General features: G+C 34.3%; 1 protein-coding gene across 2 annotated transcripts in view; it reads right to left on the bottom strand.

The window, feature by feature from the left end:
* Positions 1 to 1795: 1795 nt before the first annotated feature.
* The window catches only part of LOC114337355 (ubiquitin-conjugating enzyme E2 W), a 58662-nt gene continuing 34114 nt past the window's right edge, over positions 1796 to 26343 (bottom strand). For both annotated transcript variants that reach the window (XM_028287764.2, XM_028287765.2), the window contains exons 5-6: positions 11522 to 11597; positions 1796 to 2062 (exon numbers count right to left, since the gene is read on the bottom strand). In XM_028287764.2, coding sequence (XP_028143565.1) covers positions 2049 to 2062; positions 11522 to 11597 — 90 coding nt within the window. In that variant the 3' untranslated portion in view covers positions 1796 to 2048. The remainder of the gene's footprint in view (positions 2063 to 11521; positions 11598 to 26343) is intronic.

The following is a 26343-nucleotide window of genomic DNA, read 5'->3' as shown; positions in this document are numbered from 1 at the left end:
ACACTATAAAAATTGTCATCAAACATCGTCTATTCTTACTTATTCCTTTTCTTTATATCTCGCGAATTTCTACACTCAGAAATTGTAATCTATATTTTACCTTTTTCAGATTTAAAAAAAAAATTATAACTTTAACTCTTACATTTGAACTTTAATTATACTTTATAATTATAATTATACTTCTTTCACTTTTAAAACAGTTATTTTGATTTTCTGACCTTTTACATATTCTTCTGTTGAAAATTTCTCCTTTTTTATTCCTCTTCTTCTTGTCCGGTACTTTACCAATACATATTTTCATTTTCTTTATACTTAGGACTTTCTTCATAGTGTACTATTAAACATATTCCTTCTTCTTCTTCATTATCATTTACTTCATATATCATATAATTTCTTCCTTCAATATATTCATATCATTTTTCATAATTCTTCATTAAACTCATATTTACTTCATATTTTTCTTCTCTAACCTAAAAGCACCTAAATTATTTAATTTTGAAGTTTGAATTCTTGACAAAACCGCATCCATAGAAAAAGTACAGTGTACAACACGTGAAAAAATGACATATTTCTTCTTCGCTTGGTTGTGACAAACTTCTGCGCTCGTGAGAAATATGTCTTTTTTTATCACTTGTTGTACAATATAGGTACTATTCTTAACTAGTGCGGAAAGTGATACTTTCCGCATGCGTTAGGAACAATATTTTTTTCCACCTACCTCTACCGAAAGTATACTTTTCCGGACCTGATTGTAGGGAGCAAAGTTGTACTTTTCCTCCCTAGGGAGGAAAAGTAAAAGTGACGTCAGGGTATATCATTCATGAAATATAACTTATTGACGCCCTGTACAACATGTATTTTCTATTACGTAAGTATCTACACATTTTAACGTTTATTTATAAAACACCCTGTATTTTGCAGAATGGTAAAAAACAGTAAATTGTTATTTTGATTTAACAATGTTTACATTAATAATTTGTCTTATATTTGACAGTTGACAGTATATTGTACCTACTTGTTAGTTTTAGTTCTAATAAATTTTGTTGGTTAGTTACATAAATAAATTAAGTAAAAATGAAAAAATTACTTGTTATTTGAGGAAGGTGGAAAAACCATATGTATAACATGGGAGTAAAGTGCCTTTTCCTCCCTTGAATGATTACTGCCCTCCGCTACGCGTCGGGCAGTAAACTTCATTCTCGAGAGGAAAAGTAGCATTTTCCACCATTGTTATACAAATAGCTATTACGGCCGTACGTTTGGAAAAAAGCCACAACAAAGAGAGTTATATCAATTTTTATTTACGAATAAATACAACGTACAACAATACGTAATATAAAAATGTATGCAAATTTAATAATTTGGAAAAACAAGAATGTCTTTACTGATTGCTTAGTAATATTAAATGTAAACGAGCAATACGTGGAATTTTGCAAATGTATTACTGATGCAAGCTGATCCTTGAACTGTTCATTACATTCTCTGACAAGGTTGTCAAAACCAAATGTTCAATCAAATAAAATTAGTTGCCATGACGATGATTCAAAACGACTGTTATTGTCTACTGATTTAACTTTTGAATATTATGTCAAAATAATTCTATTTCAACGAATTATCGCGTTAATTTCATTAAAACATGAACACAATAAAATAAATTTGAAATATATTAGTAAATAATATCAAATGTTAGTTTTTTGCATGTATTATAATATTCGGAAAGGAAATGCGTGCGGGAAAGTAGCTTTTAGCGCGGCTGTAGAAAAAAGCTTTTCAGGCAATTAATGAATAACGTACGTTGTGCTTTTTGCATATATTTATTAGCAACAAGTTAAACGTCTATTATAATTTTAAGTTTAAAGAAAAGCATAATACAACTTTATGGTAGGCACTAGACAAATTATATATTTATTGTTTAGAGTCTAACACATGAAAATTTCAATAATTCAGAAAATCTATTATTTAAATATAAAATTTTCAATCTATCAATAAACAATAATATATTATTATAATCACATAACTTTTAAGTTCCATTCACTGTGGACCAGCCATTACACGGAATCATCTGCAATAAAAATACAACATTATTATTTTTGCTATGAGCTGCAACAGTCTGTGTTAACTTTAAAACTCATAAACATAATCTCGTTATACTGTCATCCTAGAAACTCCATTCACCCTCCGGCTGGCGCGCTATCGGTCCTCTATCTATGCCACCTTTTTACTAATTTCAAGATTCCGTAAAATATCATTAATTACTTCGACTTATCCGTCTAGCTATTCTCAAATGACTCATATTAGGTAATTTACTACGCACATACCGCCTCCATATATGATTTGTTTAGTTGTCATTAGGAGGATGAAGTAATAGGTGTTGAATTGTTGGCATTCCGTGTACTAGCGCGCCCGATGATGTTTGTTTTTTATTTTTGAGTTCCATTTTTTCATTTGAGGAATAAAAATTCTATAAAATATTTGACGTCCATAGAGCTAAAAGAATCGGCTAAGAATTTGGCAGATATCGAGGATATAGTGAACTTTAGCGATGAAAACGAAGGTGAAGGCATTGTTTGTGAAGGTAAAGAAATTAATTTAGAAGATAACAGCGACTCAGAATAATCCGGAGTCGAAGATTTCCTGGATTCATAGTAAACAAGAGAGTAAAACATACTATAAGAGATTTCATAGCCATTAGTCCCAGAATGTGCATTTTAAGAGTTAAAGGACGTTCCTTTAATTACAGTCTAATTAATGCGCATGCCCCGACAGAAGAAAAAGAAGATGAAATTAAAGAAGAGTTTTGTGATGAACTAGAGTCCGCATATCAGTCATGCCCAAAAAATGATATAAAAATAATCTATGGAGACCTAAACGCCAAAGTTGGAAGAAAACAGCAATTCCAACCCACAATAGGCAGGCACAGTCTCCATGAGCAATCAAATGACAATAGCAATAGGTTAATAAACCTAGCAGGATCACTTAACATAGTGATTACCAGCACATACTTCGCTCGCAAAGATATACACAAAGGTACCTGGAAATCCCCAGATGGACTGACGGTACTGGTCGAAAGTAGGGTAAGGGCTAGAATTTCAAACATCAAAAAGGAAAGAGGCTCTAAACATGAACGATACAAGGTAGAAGGACTCAAAGAAACAAATAAAACTAAAGAATATAAAGAAAAGATAAGCATCAAACTAGAAAACAGACTAAAACATGAAAGCCCAAATAAGTAGTGGGAAGAGTGCAGAGAAATCATAAAAGAGACAGCTAAAGAAGTATTAGGCATAGAAGGTAAAGAAAGAAGAACAAGAACGAATGGCTGGTTTGACGAAGATTGTCAGATTATAATAGACAGAATAACAGAGCATATTTACTGATGCAACAGAGGCACAGAACCCGACAAGCAGAGGAAGAATATAAACAACTACGCAAAGAAGAAAAGAAAACTCACCGAAGAAAAAAGAGAGAATATATGAACAAAGAACTGCAAGAACTAAGTAAATCAACAGAGACAAGAAAATTTTATCAAAAACTGAACAAAAGCAGAAAGGACTTCAAACCGGGAACAACGATATGTAGAGATAAGGAAGGTAATATATTGACAGAACAGCAAGAGATACTAAGAAGATGGACAGAACATTTTACGGAAAAGCTTGAAGGAGATGGGAGTGAGACGAACCCTGATATACCATTAGACCAAGCAGACAACAGAGAAAAGAGTCCACCAACAATAGCCGAGATTAGAACAGCAGTAGACAAATTAAAGAACAATAAATCACCGGGATCGGATCAAGTAGCATCGGAATTACTGAAGGAAGGAGGAGACGTACTACAGAAAACAATACATGAATTAATAACAAAGATATAGTCAAATAAACAGCTACCAGCGGAGTGGAATAGCGGTATTATTGTACCATTACATAAAAAAGGAAATCAGTTAGAATGTGGAAACTACCGCGGAATCACGCTGTTGAATGCAGCATACAAAATAATGTCCAACGTCATTTATGAAAGACTTAGACCACACGCTAAAAAAATAGTTGGCAAATACCAAAGTGGCTTCTGTAGACAGAAGTCAACAATAGACCAGATATTTGTTCTGCGACAGATCCTCGAAAAAACAAGTGAATATAACATCGACACACATCATCTCTTTATAGACTTCGAAAGCGCATATGACAATATAAACCGAGAATTCTTAATAAAAGCAATGAAAGAATTTAATATACCTACACAACTAATAGAACTGATAAAAGAATCTCTAAAAGTAGAAAGTAAAATCCGGATACAAAACGAACTAACGGAAACAATAGATGTGAAAAAGGGAGTACGCCAGGGAGACGCTCTATCATGCATCTTGTTCAACATAGTACTCGAGAAAATAATGAGGGACACAACAGTCAATACTCGAGGAACAATCATTAATAAAAGCGTGCAAATACTAGCATTTGCAGATGATGTGGACATAATCGCAAGATCAAGAAGAGAAATGATAGAGGCATTCAATCAAATAGAACGAGCTGCACAAAATAGTGGCCTTAAAATCAATCAGAACAAAAAAAAATATATGCAGGTAAGAAAAAACGCAGAAATAAGGCATCCACAAAATATAACAATATGAGAATACAACATTGAGGGGGTAAAAAACTTTACATACTTGGGATCCCTAGAAACATCTGATAATAACGTTGCGGAGGAAGTGAAGAGGCGAATATTTATTGCCAATAAAAGTTACCATGGCTTAACCCGGCAACTAAGATCAGATAACGTCGCAAGAAAAACAAAATGCCAAATATACAAAACCTTAATAAGACCGGTACTCACATACGGCTCAGAAACCTGGACACTCACTAAAAGAGAGGAAACATTGCTAGCCACCTTTGAAAGAAAAATCTTGCGACACATAATGTAAGGGCACAAAAGAAAACGGAATTTGGCGAAGAAGGTACAACTTTGAACTATACAAAATATACCAGGATCCGGATATCATAACATTCATTAAAATAGGACGGCTGCGTTGGATGGGACATGTAGAAAGAATGGAAGAAGGCGAAATACCAAACAAAATATTCAAACAGATGCCAGTAGGAAAAAGAACAAGAGGAAGACCGAAGCTGAGATATTTAGAACAAATAGAAAATGATATAATAACCTTAAAAATAAAAAACTGGAGAAAAAAAGCACGAAACAGATCAGAATGGAGAAGAATCCTGGAACAGGCCAAGACCCAGAAAGGGTTGTCGAGCCAGTGATGATGATGATGAAGATTTCCACAATCCGTATTTTATGGAAATACAGGAGTCTGATTATCCATTCTGCATTGCCCAAGATAACGAAATTTGGAAGAGTACTCCAGCAACATCAGGTAAAATCAAAGCAAAAATATACTAAAACTTCGTCATGGATCCAAAAGATCAGCAAAAGATATCTCGACTAAATTCGAAATAGGATATTGACTTATTATGTAGAATATTAATTTATTTTTCTTGCCATGGTCGTCTTCATATTATCAATCCGGTTCCGAGACTTCACATTGTTTCTTTGAGCAGTATTCGTTTTTACAATTGGTAGGTTGCTAACCTTGCCAATCACCCTCCACATTTTATTAATTTAATTTATATATACATTTTTTAAGAATATCAGAGAAGATTGCCGAGAATAGAATACTAAAAAACGATATCATCGAGGAAAGCTGGTAAAAACTCAAGGATAACATAATCAACGCTGCAAAAGAATCACTTGGAGAGAGAGAGAGGAAAGTAACGAATACTAACATATCAGAAAAGAAAACACCATGGTTTAGAGAGGAAGGGAAGATAAAATGTGAAGAAAAGAAGAAAGCCTTTTTACAATACAGAACAAAACAAACACAACAGGCATACAACCACTACAAACGAATCAGAAACGAAACAAATACTTTAGCCAGAAAAATAAAAAGTGAACACTGGCAGAGTTTTTCAAAACAGATGGAACACGAATTCTACGCAACACAAAAAGAAGTATGGAGAATGATCAGAGGACAAAGAAAAGAGATGATCGAAATAATAAAAACAAAAAACATTCAGAAGGAAACATGGGCAGACTACTTCCGATCTCTATTTGCTAAAGGCGCCGATAATGAACCACCAACACCTGAAGTTACGACAAACGAAAAAGTAAACATTGAGGAGGGAGAGGTAAAGGAAGCTTTAAGTAAATTAAAAAATGGAAAATCTACAGGAGAGGACAGAATATCGAACGAACTCCTAAAGTATGGAGGACAAGATCTGACTAAACAACTATTAAAACTAATACAAAAAATAATATAACAAAACAGAATACCACAAGAATGAAGATCAGGCATCATCTCTTCAAAAATGGAGACAAATCGGAACCGAAGAATTACAGAGGAATTTAACTAATTAAACACAACATTAAAATTAACAAAGTGATAGTGATAACAAACAAACTGAATCAAATTATAGGTCGGGAAGATCATGCACCGACGTTATGTTCAAGAAAAATCGTTAGAATAAAACAAACTGGCATATTTATTTTTCGTGGAACTTAAGAAAGCATTTGACAGTGTCAAATTAAAGGATATTATCCATTTGATATACTCAAGAGAGGTACCTCTAGGAATAATTAAAACAATCGAAAATATCTACCAGAACAACACAATAAAAGTAAAAGTAGAAGATGGACTAACTGACCCAATTGAAGCTGGCAATGGGATAAGACAGGTTGATTCCTTAAGTCCTTTATTGTTCAACCTGATCATAGATGAAATAATAAAAAAAGTAAGAACTAAAAAAGAATAACAAATGGGAGAAAAATAACTTAAAATAATTTGCTATGCAGCCGATGCAATACTAATCTCTCAAAGTGAAGATGATTTACAACGTATGCTGCACCAATTTAATATAACTGCCAGAAAATTTAACATGTTAATTTTCCCAAAAAAAGACAACTTGTATGGTTATAACAGCAAATCCAATAAGATGTAAATTGGAGCTAGAGGGTCAGATAATAGAACAAGTGAAGGGTCTAGATTCAAAACCGGACATTTCCACTTTATGTCATTCCGAGTAAACTTAAAAAACAATTTACAACTTTTCTGTTCCCTATCTCAAATTGAAGGAAAAGTCCAGTTTTGCATCTGAATCAATTCTTTCACACCAAATTACTACTAGGAACTGTCAAATTTTGCTCTTTATCAAATTGTTAATATATAGCTCTTTAATCACAGATTTCAGACGTGTATTCACCTTATTTTGACCAAAAAGTGGAAATGTCCGGTTTTGCATCTAAAAAACTCAAGTGATGGAGTTTAAATATCTAGGCATCACACATCTAGCTACGGAAAGCTCGAAACAGAAGTGGAAGATCAAGTGAATAGAGCAAACAAAGCCGCAGGCTGCCTGAATGACACAATATGGAGAAATAAAAACATCAGAAAAGAAATGAGAGGCAGAATTTACAAAACAGTCATCAGACCAATAATGACAACATAGGCGGCAAAAACACGACCTGACACAGAGAGGACAAAAAGATTGCTCGAAACAGCGGAGATTAAAACCTTTCGAAAAATAGATAGTAAGACTCTATTGGACAGAGCTAGAAGTACATATATACGACGGAGATACATGGTGTACAACATTTAATAACTGGGTAAAAAAGAGAAGAGTAGAATGGAATGACCACATAAGCCGAATGACAACAAATAGAGTAGTAAGGACAACGAGAGATAGGACAACAATAAATCATGTATTTATTAAAGCAGCTACTGGCTACACTGTTTCTCTTTGGCTTTAAAAGTGTGAAAAAAAGATAACTATCTGTACTATAAGTGTCAAACTGACATTGTCATATAGAAGGTTATGTAAGATTTTTGTTTGTTTATTTTCTTCTTCTTTTATGGCCTTTGTTTTATGTAACTAAACGTATCATACAACACGACTATTCCAAATCTTACCGACCAATCAAGGATAGGGAAGGGGATGTGAAGTTGGTTAAAAAATAAACTGTCGTTAAAATATAAACTAAATAAATAAAATATAATTTGAAAACAATAATTTGACAATATATTATTTAACCTCCAATATTATGACAGACGTCAGTTACCACTTACAATCTCATAAAATATAATAATGACGTCATATAAACTCTTCACTAATTATTGTAGCCAATGTAATAGGACTCTCGCTGTAATAGGAAGGGCATGTCAAAAAAATCTGATTATTGCCTATATATTTTTTGAAATTTAGAATTCAAGGGGAAAATTACGTGCATTCCTTATTGTTTGACTTTTCCTATATCTTTTGAATTTAATTTATACGTTTTTCTGTTTTCGGCATAAGGTACTGCCACGCGCCCGCTCTTGTGATTTTTAAAAGAGCGACCGCTCGAGTGTTAACAAAGATAAATTTATGGAATTTGTTAATACTCAGGCCCTGGGCGCAAGATAAATCATCGTATCCATCAGTGGTGATTTTTATGCAAATAATACGAGCTGAAGTTCATGGCTAACTTATAAGAGAAAGGACTGTCATTACTGAACTGAGTTTATTATTAACTACTGTTAAAGAACAAAAAGGTGAACCATGATTAGGTCATCAAAAGGAACAACTACGCACCTGTAACTAATAAAAGGTTGGATTGATAAACATTCAAAATAAGCCTAGAGGACAAAATTAGTCTGGCTGTTGCATTTAAAGACTCAGAAAACTAGAGAATATAACAAAAAGATACAACATTCTCATCACATACATTATACAATTTTTCCCTTGGTTTTATGACGAATAACATTTTTTTTTGTATTTGTATACGGGAATATGTGTGGAAGTATATAAAATGAATATCGCAGCTAGTATTCTTTCTGAATATTAAGATATTTCATGATATAATACATGATTTATGATAAGATTACTCCAGAATCAAAATGGTAACCTTCCGTAAATTAGAGCTTCACAGGTCTCATAGATTCAGCACAAAATATGGAAAATGAGTTACTATGGAAAAGTTTGTTTCTATCTTTTTAGATGGAATATAAAAATCACAATCTACACCAGCTAGGAGTATATATTGCTTCTTCTCAGTGCCATTAAATAACCAATTTCATGACCTAATTATCAGATACACTTAGTGCAACAGAGCGAAAAAGAGTATCAGCTCGTTCCGAGAAGATAAAAAATTAAATTTTTTTTTGGGTCTGTTCTATACGGCCTCAATCAGATAAATAAAATCACCAACGAATCATGCTTAATGTCACTAGTTTTATTGTAAGGCAAATTTATTTTTTAAGGGATCGTAGGTCAATCTAGAAGGACAGAGAAAGCGAGGTAGACCGAGAAAGAGTTGGAGCGAAGGAATATACGAAGAGAACTGAATTTCGACTCGATTCAAGTTCTCTGTTTAACCCAGGTATGACAATACCAAAAGGCACCGTTAGGAAAATATTCCAATTTACAGTTCAGAGAACCTGTATGAAACGAGTCTGTGTACTCTTATACAGAGTATGGCATTAGTAAAATAAGAAAATCTACGGTTTCGTTTTGATTTAAATCTGTCTCCCTCCATCTTTCGATAGTACTATTTCTAGATCTACCTGTTGTCAAGGAGGCTCTGAGGAAGAGAAATTTACACCAACACGACCGTAGTTTCCCGATATAAATTAAAACTATATCGCAGTATGGTTAGAACGCCCTCTAACGGGGAATAAGTGAACTGAATTTCGACTCGATTCAAGTTCTCTGTTTAACCCAAGTATGACAATACCAAAAGGCACCGTTAGGAAAATATTCCAATTTACAGTTCAGAGAACCTGTATGGAACGAGTCTGTGTACTCTAATACAGAGTATGGCATTAGTAAAATAAGAAAATCTACGGTTTCGTTTTGATTTAAATCTCAGAGCCTCCTTGACAACAGGTAAACCTAGAAATAGTACTATCGGAGGATGGAGGGAGACAGATTTAAATCATAACGAAACCGTAGATTTTCTTATTTTACTAATGCCATACTCTGTATTAGAGTACCTACACAGACTCGTTTCATACAGGTTCTCTGAACTGTAAATTGGAATATTTTCCTAACGGTACCTTTTGGTATTGTCATACCTGGGTTAAACATAGAACTTAAATCGAGTCGAAATTCAGTTCACTTATTCCCCGTTAGAGGGCGTTCTAACCATACTGCGATATAGTTTTAATTTATATCGAGAAACTACGGTCGTGTTGGTGTAAATTTGTCTTCCTCAGAGCCTCCTTGACAACAGGTAGACCTAGAAATAGTACTATCGGAGGATGGAGGGAGACAGATTTAAATCAAAACAAAACCGTAGATTTTCTTATTTTAATATACGAAGAGCTGAAAAAACGAAACGTAGAAGATGAGCTATGGAACAACCGGACGAAGTGGCGATTGGAAGTCGGAGAACGTTATAAACCGACATGTAGTAGTAATAGTAGGCCAATCTATAAAGGCGCCCACTATGGTATAAAATTGTGTATGGTTTGTCAATCGAATTTGCAAATATGGCTTGAGAATGATTGTATATAGCGATAGTGCTGATACGGAATTGAGTCATTATACACAAATGATGGAATTCAAGAGACCGACAATATAAGCACTGTATCATCAGAAGTTTGCCACCAAAAATATAAGCAGTGTTTTATTTGAATCATAATTTCATATCGTGCCCTTTATTTGTTAAATTTTAAAGCCACAACCAAAAAAGAACTTCTTCTTGTAGTGCCTGTCCGTTTCGGATATTGGCGACCAACATGGCAATCTGTGTTTTGCACACTGCTGCTCAGAAAAGATTTGTGGTTGTTGTGTTGAATCACGTTCGTAGATTATTCAACCAGGAAATGCTTCGCCGTTCTGGTCCTCGTTTTCCTTCTACTTTTCCCTTGTAAAATTACTTGCAGCAGTCCATATCTCTCTCTGTTCCTCATGATTGATTGAACGAGGTATTCGATTTCTGCTGTTTTTATTGTGTTTAAAAGCTCTTCTTCCTTTTGCAAGCTCTTCTTCCTTTTGCACTCTTAACAAAACGTCCTGATTAGTAACTTGGTCGATATAAGATATCTTCAGGATTTGATGATAAAGCCTTCTCCTTCTTAACGTGCCCTATTAAGTCCCCTTGACTTTGGCGATTAACATGGCGAAACTGTCTCAAGATATTCTAAATAGTTGCTCTGCCTACTTGTCCAAAATAGGCCATCTTACTACATATTATCAAGCAGCTCGCGAGTAGCATTTGTTCTCTTAAGGACTGCCACATTTGTCAGCATAGCCGTCCATGGTATTTTTTAGTGTACGTCTGTGCAGCCACATTTCAAAAACCTTAATTTTCTTGCAGGTGGCATCTATGAGAGTCCACGACTTAACTCCGTACAACAGTAGTAGCAATAAAGGTGGAAAGGTTAATATAAGACGATATTAGAAGATTTTGTCATCAGTTTTTATCATCTTTGTAGATTATTAACGGTAATGTTCAGAAAAACTTTTAATGACGTGACAAATGTCTAAATACTTACCATGATACCACCATTTGGTTTTCTTAGGATTTTTACTGCAAGTTTTTATATAAAAGGAGTTATCCGGTGGTCGTTGCTGAAATATACAAAAATATTTAACATTAGCACTGCAAAAATATAAGATGTCGATCAATTGAAAATTTATTATTTTTAAAACAATATTAGTAATGCAATTCTAGGTTGAGCTTCAAGATATCTCAATAAATTATCTTTTATATACATACGTATGTATATATTTTGCTACAAGTAAACTTACTCTATAGAGTATTTCATGTTGAGAATAAAACATTGCGGAGATAGCCCCATATATTTCTTATGGACGATAGAAGCGCGCCGATGCCACGCCGTACTGACTAGAATGAATCGTGTATCGGCAGTCGAGTATCCACCCGTGCGCGAGAGGTTTGGCAACATTGATCTCCGTAAGCGTAACGTTCTATTCTTAACGCGAAACAAAGTATGAGAATAATTAAAACGATCGAAAATATCTACCAAGTAGAAGAAGAACTAACTGACGCAATTGAAGCTGACAATGGGATACGACAGGAGGATTTCTTGAGTCCTTTCAACTTGATCATGGATGAAATAATAATAAAAAGTAAGAACTAAAAAAGGATACCAAATGGGAGAAAAACAACTTAAAATAATCTGCTATGCGTGTAGCTGACCTGGCACTGTTTCAAGGCACCCCCACCATGGTCGCGCACGGAGCGAATACATATTTATATGTTTGTTCAGCATACCGTTCAGCCACAGTATAAAGAGGGACAGTAGAAGCACTCTAGTCGCGTAGAAACGTGCGGATTTTAACAAGGAAACCCCGCATCCACCACTGGTGAATTACCAATTGCGTGCTGCCGGTATTACTTCTTGAGATCAAAGTGCCGATATGGAAGATGTTTTACTGTCCCTCTTTATACTGTGGTTCAGCAGTAGTGAACTCAAAGATCATTCGATTTATCCCATGATTGTGTTGATTAAGTTTAGTGGTAGATACGTTTCTGGTATGCAATAACTGAATGGAGCTGATGGGATGAAGTGAGTGGAATGGCCCTATTGAAGGTCTTTTTCAGGTCCAAAAAACATAGGTATGCTTGTGTATTATAGAGTTTTTTCTTTCAATTATCTGCCTTCGCTTATGTTATATGTTCAATTAAGTTACTTGTTAACATTATTGTTAGTTTCAGTATTCTGTTTGATAAGTTAATATCCCTATAGATTTTGGGGTTTCCTCTATTTCCTTTTTCTAAGAGGGCCGTTAAAATAATTGATTTCAATTCTTGCGATATTCCATTGTGATCTACGATTATCTGAATTAGCTTCAAAAGTTACTTAGTTCCTGTTGATCCTCCGTATTTTAAGAGATCTATTGTTCAATTTTCTTAGTATACTGAATTCGTTCTACCGAGATTCACTTTGACATATTCGGAATAGGAAACATACAACACAAAAATTCATACCTCACACTATTAACTGCTAAAATCAACTTAATCTTTCATTAAAAAAAGAAGAATTATTAGAAATAGTGGGAGCGTCTACTAATCCCATAAACTTATGTGGAGTTTATTTCTACCAAATATTTTTATTTTGTACAATAAATAATTTTCTCATTTGTTATCAATACATTATAAGGGTGTAAATAAATAATTATTGATTGGAGTAAGGTTTATGTTATTTTTATGTCTGTTTACTATTAATAATATTGGCTATGAGCAGGTGCGTTTTTTGTGTAGTAATTTCCAGTCACTTCTGACAACTGAACTTCCCAAAAAAGAAATTAACTAACGTCAATGTCAAAGTGAATCTCGATAGAGCGAATTCAGTATAATTGCATAATCAGGAGAGCGCTATACGCCCTGAGCTTCGCTGGTATCGCCACCTACTTAGCGGATTACTAGTACAACTTTCGTTGGAAATTTTGCTGGAAAGAGAAAAGTGTTGCCTATCCTCTGTGAGTTTCGCTGGTATGGCTGGTACCGCCATCTAGCGGTTGACTTACTGTTTTGGCCGGAAATTTAAAGAGGAAAGGAGAAAAGCAAATAATAATTGTTTCAAACTTATTACTTAATTCTTACCGTGTAATATTTACAACGTAAAGAAGTAATTGGATTGTAATCGATAGTTAATATCAATCAGTAAGTACAGAATTTATTATTCATTATGATTATTTTTAAGATTTTGCTTATCGTTTTGAATTTTATGCCGACAGATAATATTAGAAAAAATTTATTCTGCAAAAAAGTATAATAATTTAATATAATTATAATATAATACTTCTTAAATATTAAATTATGCATTTATTGCACTTAAATAATTAATTAAGAGCGTAAACGTAAAATTTCGCACCAATTCTTTTTAAATGCATTCCTTTTTTCGAATCCTGAGAGAACCAATAAGTATATTTGAAAAATTTAAACACAGAATGAAAGACTACATTATTATCGAGGGTCAAAAGTCGTCCCTGAAAATTTCTGTTTATTTTAATCAGTTACAGGGGTGAAAAAAAAAAGAGAAAATTTAGTGTGATCTTTGATTTTAAATATCTCGTTCAAAGGAAACTTTTTGTTTATTCTAAGGAACTTTCGGTCTTTTCAACCTCTTAATGTAGAACGTCAAATTTCCAGTTAAAGTTCACTTACTTGTCACTACTGGCGCTCGCGAATTTTTAATTATCCCCTCTACCTACGAGCTCACAGCAGATAGACAACTGTCGCCCGTCGCCATCTTACGACGCAGTCCGTAGTTCCAAGGGCTTACCGTCGATACCAGGAGACCTATATCTATATTCTACGACAAGGTTGGGGTCGGCGGCCTGTAATGCTAGAGAGGGATGATCGATTCATTGTTTTGAGTGTCTTGCGGAATCGGCACGCGAAAGGAATTGAGCTTCAACAATCATGTTTGAGGTGTCACCATCACTCAGTGGATAGTTAGGAGAAGACTTAAGACTACAATTTTGACTCGTAGACAAGCTAATACAAAGCCCAACTTGAAAGCACGACAGAAACAAGCGCGAGTTCAGTTTGTCCGAGAACACATCAACTGGGACCTTGGTCAACGGAGCAGATTTTTATTCTCTGATGAGAGTCGTATGTGCTTGTATAGCAATGACAGAAGACGACGCGTCTATTGGTGTCCCGGAGAACCATTTGCCCAGTACTGCAGTGTCAAAATAGCACCAGCAAAAGTGGCGGAGATAAAAACTACATTAGATGAAGAGTGCGAATCAGTCAGAAACTTAATAAGGTTCTTCAGATCTCACATGGAAAGTGTAATACAACACCGAGGAGGAAATACTCAGTATTAATTTTGATTTTTTATGTTAATTTACTTTTATATTCATTACATAATGACTTTCATTCATAACATGTTTTCTCACATACAATATTAAGTTATTTTTGTTATGTTCTTTAGTTACTAACTTTAAAAATACAATTCTGTCTAAATCCTGACCCACTACTTGGTGCCGTGTAATTTGGGTCCCAAGTTATTACAAGCATACGCAGATGGCATTGATCTTGTTGGAGACTCCATCCTATCCACAAAAGCCATTTTCAACAAGGTGGAAGGAGCAACAAGCGAAGTAGGGCTGAGGATTAATGAAGAGAAGACGAAATATATGTGTATAGAAAGACACAAAGAGACAGGATAGGACAAAATGTGACGGTCAACACCTTCAATTTCGAAAGAGTACAACGTTTTAAGTATCTGGGGACCGTAATCACAGCTGACAACGATGTTACTAAAGAAATAAAAGACAGAATCCAATCAGCAAATCGCTGTCTATTCGCACTGAATAAGCTTATAAAATCAAAAAATCTTACAAGAAGTTCCAAGATCAAAATCTATAAATCCATAGTCAGACCTGTACTAACATATGGTTGCCAAACGTGGACCATGACCAAATTAAACGAAGAAAAGCTCATGACGTTTTGAACGAAAAATACTTGGAAAAATTTTCGGACCTCACCACGACAGTAACACAAACCAGTATAGGATCAGAATCAGAACCAACTTCGAATTAAAAGCACTCTACAATGACACCGATATTGTCCAAGAAATTAAATCACAGCGACTAAGATGGGCAGGCCACGTGCACAGACTTCATAACGAGAAACTTGTAAGACTGGTATGGGAGGAGATTCCTGCAGGCAAAAGACCACTCGGACGTCCCAGAATGCGATGGAGAGATAACATCCCAGCAGATCTCCGAAAAATGAACATTCCATTTGACCCTAGGTTGATGGAAGACCGAACAAATTGGAAGAAAGTTGTACAGTCAGCCACGACCCACCCAGGGTTGTAGCGCTACGTGATGATGATGATGAATTTGGGTTGCCTATATGAACTAGAATCGACGAAATGGGCATAATAAATAATAAAGTTTTGCTGTATTAACCATGTACATATTAACCCCTTTAAAAATTCACATTGTATGTAAGGCATGCATGAATCAAATATGTAGTACTTTTTTGTAGTACTTAAAAATGAAACTGAAAAGTTATTACTACAAAGAGTGATATGTACATATACTGTGGCTTGACTAAAATAAAACAACGATTAGATATAAAAAAAATCACAAATTTTATTAAATTTGGCAAAGTTTTTGGGTAATTTTTTTCTTAATCATCCACTCTTTTTGTACATTTTATATTTTTAACTTGGTATCAGAGCTGATGGCCAGTATTTCAAAACTTAAATACTTTTTCTAAGTACATATGTATTTAAAACTTTGGACTTTAGAGTAGGTAAGTATTTAAATGACAAGTATTTAAATACTCTACTAAATTATAAATAAGTACTTGGTATTTAAATGCTCTAAAGTCTAAAGTATTTAAATACCTACAAATAAGTATTTAAATTTTTAAATACGGCCCATTAGCTCCGATACCAAGTTAAAAATATGAAATATGTACAAAAAGCGTGAATAATTAAGATACAAATTTACCCAAAAACTTGGGTAGGTACATTTTTAGTATTTATCCGTTTCAACATCGGTATTTGTATTTATGATACTTTCCCAAATTCACAAAAATTTGTGATTTTTTATATCTAATTGTTTTATTTAAGTCAAGCATAGCCACAGTTATAGGTACCTACAGATCACTCTTTATAGTAATAACTTTTCAGTTGCATTTTTAAATACATCTACAAAAAAGGTACTACATATTTGATTCATTCATGCCTTACAATGTGAATTTTTAAAGTGGTTACATACAGCAAAACTTTATTATTTATATGCCCAATTCGCCGATTCAAGTTCATATAGGCAACCCAAATTACACGGCACAAAGTAGTGGGTCAGGATTTAGAAATAAATACACACACCCAAACTTATGTATATTGAATCATCTTATATTTCTTATTATTTCGTGCGAATTAAAAAAAAAAACGAACACACGAAGTCAAACATAATTTTAGCATAATTAAAGCAATTTAATAATAATAAAGTATTTAACAAACAAATTAAAACTAGTTGTTTTAAAGTCAATAAAATAAAAAATTTCAATGTAAAACTAATAATGTTTAAATTGTTTCTATTTATTTATTTATTTTTATTTTTTTTGGTAGTCAGTGTTATCACCTCTAGTCCTATGCAAGCTTCAGTTTGCGTGGGCACGCTCCTAATCAAATTTCAACATTTTGTTATGGTAGGTTGCTCCATTCTTCAAAAGCAGCTTATACTAGCCGCGCGGTGTTTTGTGGATTATCGCGGCGAGCTCTAGTTTTTCTTTTAAGCATATACCACGAATACTCCATAGGGTTTTAAGCTGGGGGTGAGCAAGCAGTCCACTCCAAATAAGGGATGCCTTCTGCTTCAATGATGTCTCTAGTCACTCTAATGGTATGGGAGGTCCATTATCACGAATGAAAATTAAATTTTCTCCTGTTGCATCTCTCCAGAGCCTAACTACAGGTTATCAACATACCTGTGAGTAGTTAAAGTTGATTGGATGAAAATTAAAGTTTTTTTACGAATCGCAATTAATCTCCAGAACATTATATTTCCTCTTGTATATTTGTGAACAGATCTGACAGTTTTCGTTCCTGCTTGTCTTTTTCGACCTCTAAGTACACGATTTCGTGGGTCATTTGATTTTACACCAATCGTGACTTTTTCTGAAAATAGCACATTTTATCAATTCCCAATGTTCCAGTTTTGGTAGTGAAGACATCAATTTAGGCGACCAATCTTGTGCTGCCTGGATAACTCGGGAACTCGTAACTGTCTCCCGCTGTATACTTCTTGGCACGAACTCTTCTTCTTATCGTTTCAACTGAAAAAGTTACACCTGTAGCTTCCAAAAACTGCCTTTTGAGCTGCAGGTGAGAAATGGTTGGGTGTTTTCCAGCTGATTGGACAATTAAACGATCGTGGCGAGCCGTTATTACTTTCTGGCGACTTTCCCTTGCTTTATTTTTAAGCTTTCCTAGTTCCTGTTACCTAGCATAGGTTTTGGATAGAACGCCCTGTGTTACGCATAGCTCTACAGCTATGTCCCTCTGAGAACATTACTTTCTCCACAAGACCAATATCTTTCCCCGTTGTAAGTTCTATAACCCCACATGAGGCATATTTTCGTTTTTGGACGCAAAAGTTAGTTTATTTATTTTCATTCAATTTGAAACTCAAGCAAATAACCTATACCGTACCGAGCTGTACTATCTGACTGTCTTATCGATTTGTTTATTTTCAATAAAAACCTTTATTCTTCGCAACAATAACAAGATTTTTCAAAAGAAATAAATATTGCTTTGAAATACATGGTGATTCCATATAAGTCTGGGTGTGTGTATTCTGTTCACAAAATTTTACTTCTAATTTTTCATATATAGGGTGAGGCAGATAACTGGCCTATTAGAAATATCTCGAGAACTAAAGGCAACAGAATCATGAAAATTGGACTAAAGGGGTTTTGAAGGATGATCTATTAAATGAAGATATTTTCATCACTTTGCAACTTCCGGTTATATCGGAAGTTGCTTATACCTTCGTTTTTTTAAATAGAACACCCTATATATTTTTATATTTTTGGATTCTCCATAATATCTTCTTTCTTAAAATATAAGGTTTTGTAATATTATACAGGGTATTTTAAGAGATATTTACGTTTTTTTATGAATTTCGTAGCAACATTCACCTGTAGAATTGTAATAGTTTGACATTAAAAACTCTGCTTACGTTCAAGTGATTTTTAATACATACATACATACATAATCGGTTGCCTCTTTTACCATTAGGTGTCGAGGATTCCTCCTTTATATAATATTCGCTGCAAATTTCCGCCACTTCTTCCTATCTGCTGCTAAAACTTTTGCTTCTTGCCACGATGTTCCTCTTTTCTTGAGTATTTCGTTTACACTAGTGTTCCAGCTTTTCCTTGGTCTGCCCCTCGTGCTTTTACCCACTGCTTTGGCCTCCCATGTCATTTTCACTTGTCTCTCACCACTCATTCTTATCATGTGTCCAGCCCATTTTAACTTCTTTTCTTCAACTTTTTCGTTGAGCGATTTTACCTGTAATTCATGTCTTATATCTTCGTTTCTTCTTTTGTCTAATCTTCTTGCTCACACCACTTTTCTTAAGTATCTCATTTCTGTAGCTTGTAATCTTTTTCTAGCAAGCAAGCATAGTGATTTAACCCAGCCTGAGAGACTTGCTCACCCCTAGAGAATGACATTCGGGTGATACAATTCATTGGGGCGAGGAGGATTAACTCCCGTAAGCAGGAATCACTCCACCCCGCTTCAATGCTCCAGACCATCCACTTACCCCCCGATAGCACTCTGATGCGCTATAGAGGCTCTCAATCAGCAAAGTGCTTATCATATGGGAGTCTTGGGTACACGGACTCCCATATGAAATCCTACCCCGATCAATGCAGGCCAGCGTGAGGCGCTCTATTCCCGCTATCTCTAGTGACTTATCTTCGATCTGTTTTGCTTGCTCGGGCGCCGAGTCCCCGCTCTGGGCTCTGTCCAGTTCGGCATTTCTTTTTCTTTGTCTGTCATTAAGTACCCAGTTTTCTGCCCCATATAATGTAATTGGCATATATACAGTTTTATATACTGTCATTTTGGTTTTCCTCGATATTTCTTTTTTGTTTAGGAAATTTTTATACAGTGAATAATAAGTTCTCGTTGCCAATTTTATTCTGTTTCCAATTTCATCTTTTTGTGTACCTTTGTTGTTTAACATTATTTCCAAATACTTAAAGAGGTCTACTTGCTCGATTTTTTGCCCTTCATTTACAGTTGCTTCTTTGTTGGCTATTGTCATTACTTTAGTTTTCTCCATATTTATTATTAAGTTGTAGTTTTTTAGTTCTTCAGCCCAGATTCTAATGTTATCTGCGAGAGCCTTTTCAGTTCTTGCAACTAATACAATGTCATCAGCAAATGCACAGGCTTCAATTTTTATTTGTTGCAAATTTCTATACCCTATAGCGCATTTTTTAGTTTTTTTCCATCACTTTTTAATAACTTCATCCATAACGGAAATAAATAACAGTGGGCTCAACACTCCACCTTGTCTAACCCCGTCGTTATTAGAAAATTCGCCGGAGATTAAGTTACTTGTCCTGACCTGGTTTTTTGTGTTGACATACAAACTCTTTATTACACTTACAAGTTCTTCATCTACTTCCTTGTTTATCAGGCTTTGCCATATTCCTTCTCTACTGACCATGTCAAACGCCTTTTTCATATCTAAAAACGCCAGGTACAGTGTATCGTTTTTTAACAGTGTTTTTTCTGTAATTTGCTGTAGTGTGAATATATGATCTTGTACGCTGTGTGATGGTCTAAATCCACTTTGTATATCCGCCAGTCGAGGCTCAACTATTTCTCGTAGTTTCTTTTCTAGGATAATTTCGTAGATTTTCAACGCTAAGCAGAGAAGTGATATACCCCTATAATTACTGCACTCTTTCGTGTCTCCCTTTTTGTGTATAGGCAGTATTATTGAAATGTTCCAATCCTCTGGGATTTTTTTGTTTGTCCACGCTAAATTTAGTAGGTCATGTAATTCTTGTTTACCCTGTTGTCCAAGATATTTCAATAATTCAGCATCTATTCCGTCGATCCCTGCTGCTTTACCAACTTTTAGTTTTTCTAGTGCATCTTCAACTTCTTCCATCTTTATTATAGTTTCATAAACGACTTCTTGCCCTCTTTCAGGTGTTTCATCTGTTATCTGTGTGCGATTCTCTGCTGTTGTATTTTCATTGTTTAAAAGTTCCTTGAAATATTCTCTCCACCTTTCTATAATGGGCTCATCCTCAGTTATTATATTTCCGTTTCTATCTTTTATCTGCTGTAGTTTAATTTCCGTTTTACTTCTCATATTCTTTTAATACTCTATAAAATAATTTTGTATTTTGGGTACTATTTTCTTCCATAGTTCTTCCAAATTCTTCCCAGGCGTTCTGCTTTTCTTGTTTTATCCTTACTTTAACTTTGTTGCGCTGTTCCTTGTATTTATCGTATGCCTCTTGATTTCTTTTTTGTATGTACATTTTCCATAGCCTTTTCTTTTCTCTGACTTCTTTTTTAATATCGTTGTTCCACCAGCTTGTCTGCTTTTTATGATTATTTCTTCTGGTATACCCGCAAACTTGCCCTGCTGTTTCTAATAGGATTGCCTTAAATCTGATCCAATTTTCTTCCACATTTCTACTTTGTCTTCTCTTTTCAATCCTTGCAAACTGTTTTTCTGTTTTTTCTATATAATCATTTCTTGTTTGCAAGTTTCTCAGCTTATAGGTTCTTATTCTTCCGCTATAGTTTTTGTTTTGTATCCGTTTTCGGTCCTCGACTTTGTTGTTATTCTTGAATACTCCTTCTAGTAGATAATGGTCACTACCTATATCATAGCTTCTTTTCACTCTGACATCTTTAACTTTACTCATTTTTTCTCGAGGAACAATTATGAAGTCTATTATTGATTTCTCATTTCGCTGGGGCATTTCTCTTGTTATCTTGTGTATTTCTTTGTGTTCAAAGAAAGTGTTGGCTATAACTAAATCATTATCTATACAAAACTCTAGCAATCTTTTCCCGTTTTTATTAATTGTGTGTTCTCCGTGCCTACCTATAGCTCCTTGCCATTTCATGTTTTCGTTTCCCACTCTAGCATTGAAGTCTCCCAATATTATGAGTGTTTCCTCATTTGTCACTTTCTCCAGGTGCGTATATTACAATCAAAGTTATAATATCGCTTTTACTACAATTCATTGATACTTTCAATAGTCTCTCATTGATGAACTCCCAATTTCTTATACCTTTTACTTTATCTTTGGGTATCAAACAGGCTACTCCTGCTCTGGCCCATTCAGTTTCCTTTACACCACTGTATATTAATATATTTCCATCTCCTATTATTTGTGTCCCAGCTCCCTTTTTTTTTTGTCTCAGTAATGGCTATTGCAGCATAGTTTGTGTTGCTAAGGGTTTCTACTAATTCTAACTCTTTTCCACTTATTCCTCTAACATTCCATGTCGCTGTTCTCCATACCTCTCCTTTCTTATCTATAACTTTCAGTTCCATTTCTTTTTCCGTTTTCATTGCCGAATTAGTCATCATTTTCTCCGCCTCTGCTTTTATTAGTTTTTTGGATTAGCTATGTTGCTCTCTTTTTCAATTGTGCCAGTTTCCATATTCCATTTCCATATTTCATCATTTATAATGATCTTCTGGTATTTAACTTTTACAACATTACCTTTTTGTCTCTGTTCATTTGCATATTCTCTTAGTTGTTTTTGAATCTCTCTTTCTTGGATCGTATAGTCATCATCAATAAAAAGTTTTCTTCCTTTAATATGTCTTAACTTGTTCTTATTTTTCATTATGTCTGCTTTATCACCATATGTACTCAATTCTAACTTGCACATTCTCTTATTCAGTTTCGTTATCTCTTTTATCTCACACTTTGTTCCAAGAAAAGTTTGCAACTGATTCTCTATATCTTCTTTTAGCTCTATAGTATCTCCTGCAGTTTCAAATCCGGTGATAATAATGTTATTTCGACGTTCTTTCTTTTCCATGGTTTCAAGTTTATATTCTAGCACCCTGATTTTAGTTTTCATTACTTCATGTCTCTCCTAACCTCTTTTACTTCTTCCAAACTCTGCTTCCATTCACTTGTCAAATCTTTGACAATTTTTATTAATTCTTTACGCTCAGTTCTCATTTCTTTCATTTCATTTGCTATGTCTCTCATTCCGTTTGTTACTTCTTTAACCATCTCGCTCATTTCATCCATTCCGTATTCCTCTGATACGCCTATGGACATGTGTAATATGTGTTGCCTATCTGCTAGCGCCAACGATCATCTACAATTCAACCTTGCGGATAGATAAATCGCTACCAACAGATAAGACGCCACGTTATTTTGATTTCAGCCTACCTCGAATATTATTAGTCCTATTGTGTCACTAACACTCTCAGCACTTTGTTGTAGTATATTATTTGCTCACAGTTCACTCTTAAAATTTCTAATTCTCGATATTTCCGAAATTCGGATGAAATATCAGAGCACTCAAAATTGCTTTGTTTATCAGCACAGTGGCGTACTTCTTTTTCGTGATTTTTAATATAGTCTACTATTGTCAAGAATCATTAGTATAGCTAATTTTGAAATTTTAGTATACAGGGTTGGTCAAAACTCGGAATGAATACTGAGTTTTCTTAAATGGAACTGTATTTTACTATTGTAATGAAATGATATTTCATGGTACTTTTTTATTTTATAAGTATTCCCTATACCTAACGCTTTAATTTGTGAGTTATTGGTGATTCAAGCTAAACATTAATTGCAACAAAAAATCCGTAAAATTTTATTAGGTTGGCCGTGAAAATATCCAATCACAAATAATTTTTCAGAAATAAATACATATTAATCCAGAATGATCCTTAAAATTACCAATAATGGCTTAGCTATCAAAATACTTACGTAGTTAATATTGTTGGTGCGATTAACAATTAAGCACAAATTAAAGCAGTTAGGTATAGGGAATGCTTAATAAATAAAAAAGTACCATAAAATATCATTTCATTACAATACTAAAATACATTAATGGCCATCCAATTTAACGAATACATTAATGGCCATCCAACACCAGATAAATGGAAAACAGCATATATGACTCCAATATATAAAAAAGGTGACAGGAGAAATTGTAAAAACTATAGAGGGATATCGGTCACAAGTTCAATGAGTCGGCTATATGGTCGAATATTACGGGACCTGATAGAGGAAGATTATCAACCGTCTGAAGACGAAGAACAAGGAGGATTTAGAGCAGGTCGTTCATGTACAGATAACATCTTTTGTCTTAAACAAATTATAGAAAAGAAAGTTGTGACAAATAGAGAGTTACATATGACTTTTGTAGATCTTGAGAAGGCATATAACACAGTCCCGCTAAATAAACTATGGGAAGTCCTGGGCACATCAAACATACATCAAACATTGGTTAGTGCTCTCAAAGATCTATATTACGGCTCAAACTCCCAAATGAAATTCGGAAACCTCTTAGCTGAAAAATTTGCAGTTACTAAGAGTCTCAGACAGGGATGTTGTATCTCTCCGGCTTTGTTTAAGATTTATATCTCTGCAGCTCTGAAACAATGGAAAGGAAAGTCAAAGGAATGGGTATACAATTGAACGATCAGGATTGTATATATACTTTACAGTTTGCAGATGATCAGGTGGTGATCTCAAATGACAAAGACGACATGGAATATATGCTTAGAAAACTAATTGAAGAATACCAGAAATGGGGATTAAATATCAATTTAGAAAAGACAAAATACCTCTCAATTGGCGCTGAAGCAGAACAACTCGATATCGAAGACAATCAAAAAATAAATCCATGTGACGAATATAAATACCTGGGCGTCATCTTCGACCGTAGTGGAAAAGACGAACGAGAAATTGAACATCGAATCATACAAGCCCGAAGAGCTATAGCATGTCTAAACGGAGTTCTATGGAGTAAAGAAATATCAAAGAAAAAAAAAATGGAACATATATGAGACAATGGTTAAAACTAGCCTACTTTATGGAGCCGAGACATGGAGAATAATCGAGAAATATAAGAAAAAGTCGAAGCCACGAAAATGGATGCCATCAGAAGATCGATGAGAATATCAAGAGCCGAAAGAATAAGGAATGAAGTAATAAAACAACAAATGGGTATAGAGGGCACTATAGTTGAGGATATTGAAAGAAAACAGCTCATATGGTATGGGCATGTGAGCCGAATGGGGGACGAAAGATTGCCTAAAAAAACTATGATGTGGCAACCCCCAGAGAAGAAAAACGAGGACGACCACCACAGAGCTGGAATCTGGGAGTTAGGAAAGCGATTAGCGCTCGAAATCTAAATGAAGACCTAACTCAGGACAGAATACAGTGGCGCTTGGGAGTCGGACAACGTCGTAAGACGTTATAAAACCGAATATATATATATATATATATATATATATATATATATATATATATATATATATATATATATATATATATATAATATTATACGGGAAATAAATATTCTACCTTCGTCTGTGCTGCCATCTTGGGAACGTTTTCGCTGTCTACAGCTCATCAGCCAAGCTCACAGACGAAGGTAGAATATTTATTTCCCGTATAATATTTTACATATTATTTTCATACTTTTTAAAAAGTAGAAAGTTGCGATTATTTCCTGCTTGTTTGACGCCGTAGGTATTTTTCAATAAATACCAGGTGACATCTCGTGGCCTCAAAGTAGAGGCACAGATCGGTTTCGTACCGAAACGAGCAAGGTAGGTTGCTTCTAACTAACTCATATATATATATATATATATATATATATATATATATATATATTAGAGCGGAGTAATTTATATGACAAAAAAAAAAGTCATCGGGTCACAATCAGTTTCTGATTCTACAATGAATTCTGTGAAAAAAAAACATTACACCATAGCTATCTGATGAATTTCGAGGCGCCACATTTTTCATTTTAGTTTTGAGGTACATCAGAACTCGTCATTTTACGACTTCTGATGTACATTGAGGTTGATTGTGGACAAAATTTCAACTTTTTTTATTACGGAAAAGTTTATTTTAGTAGCTTTTGAGACGAGGAATCCATTTTTGTTATCTATTTTTACCAAAATTACTCACCAGGGGGCGCTACAATGCAATTTTGTGAACGTCAGAAGTTGTCATTTTATGACTACTGATGTTCATTGCGATTAATTGTGGACAAGTTTTAAACTTTGTTTGCGGAAAAGTAAATTTTAGTATTTCTTGAGACGAGAAATTTAAATTTAATATCTTTTTCTACCAAAAACACTCACTAGGGGGCGCTACAATACATTTATATGAATATTAGAAATTGTCATTTTATGACTTCTAATCTACATTGCAGTTGATTGTGGACACATTTTAAACTTTTTTTTACGGAAAAGTGTATTTTAGTAGCTTTTGAGACGAGGAATCCATTTTTGATATCTATTTGTACCAAAACCACCCACCAGTGGGCGCTACATTGCAATTTTATGATGATCAGAAGTTGTCATTTTATGACTTCTGATGTACATGGCGTTTGATTGTGGACAAATTTTAAACATTTTTTACGCAAAAGTGTATTTTAGTAGTTTTTGAGACGAGCAATCCATTTTTGATATCTATTTCTACCAAAAACACTCACCAGGGGGCGCTACAATGCAATTTTATGAGCATCAGAAGTTGTCATTTTATGACTACTGATGTAGATTGCGGGTGATTGTGTACAAATTTTAAACATTTTTTTACGAAAAAGTGTATTTT

The sequence above is a fragment of the Diabrotica virgifera genome, chromosome 6 (genome assembly GCF_917563875.1).
Source record: "Diabrotica virgifera virgifera chromosome 6, PGI_DIABVI_V3a".
Classification (NCBI taxonomy): Eukaryota; Metazoa; Arthropoda; class Insecta; order Coleoptera; family Chrysomelidae; genus Diabrotica; species Diabrotica virgifera.
Note: the sequence above shows the minus strand (reverse complement) of the source record. Positions and strands in the feature narration are given on the sequence as shown.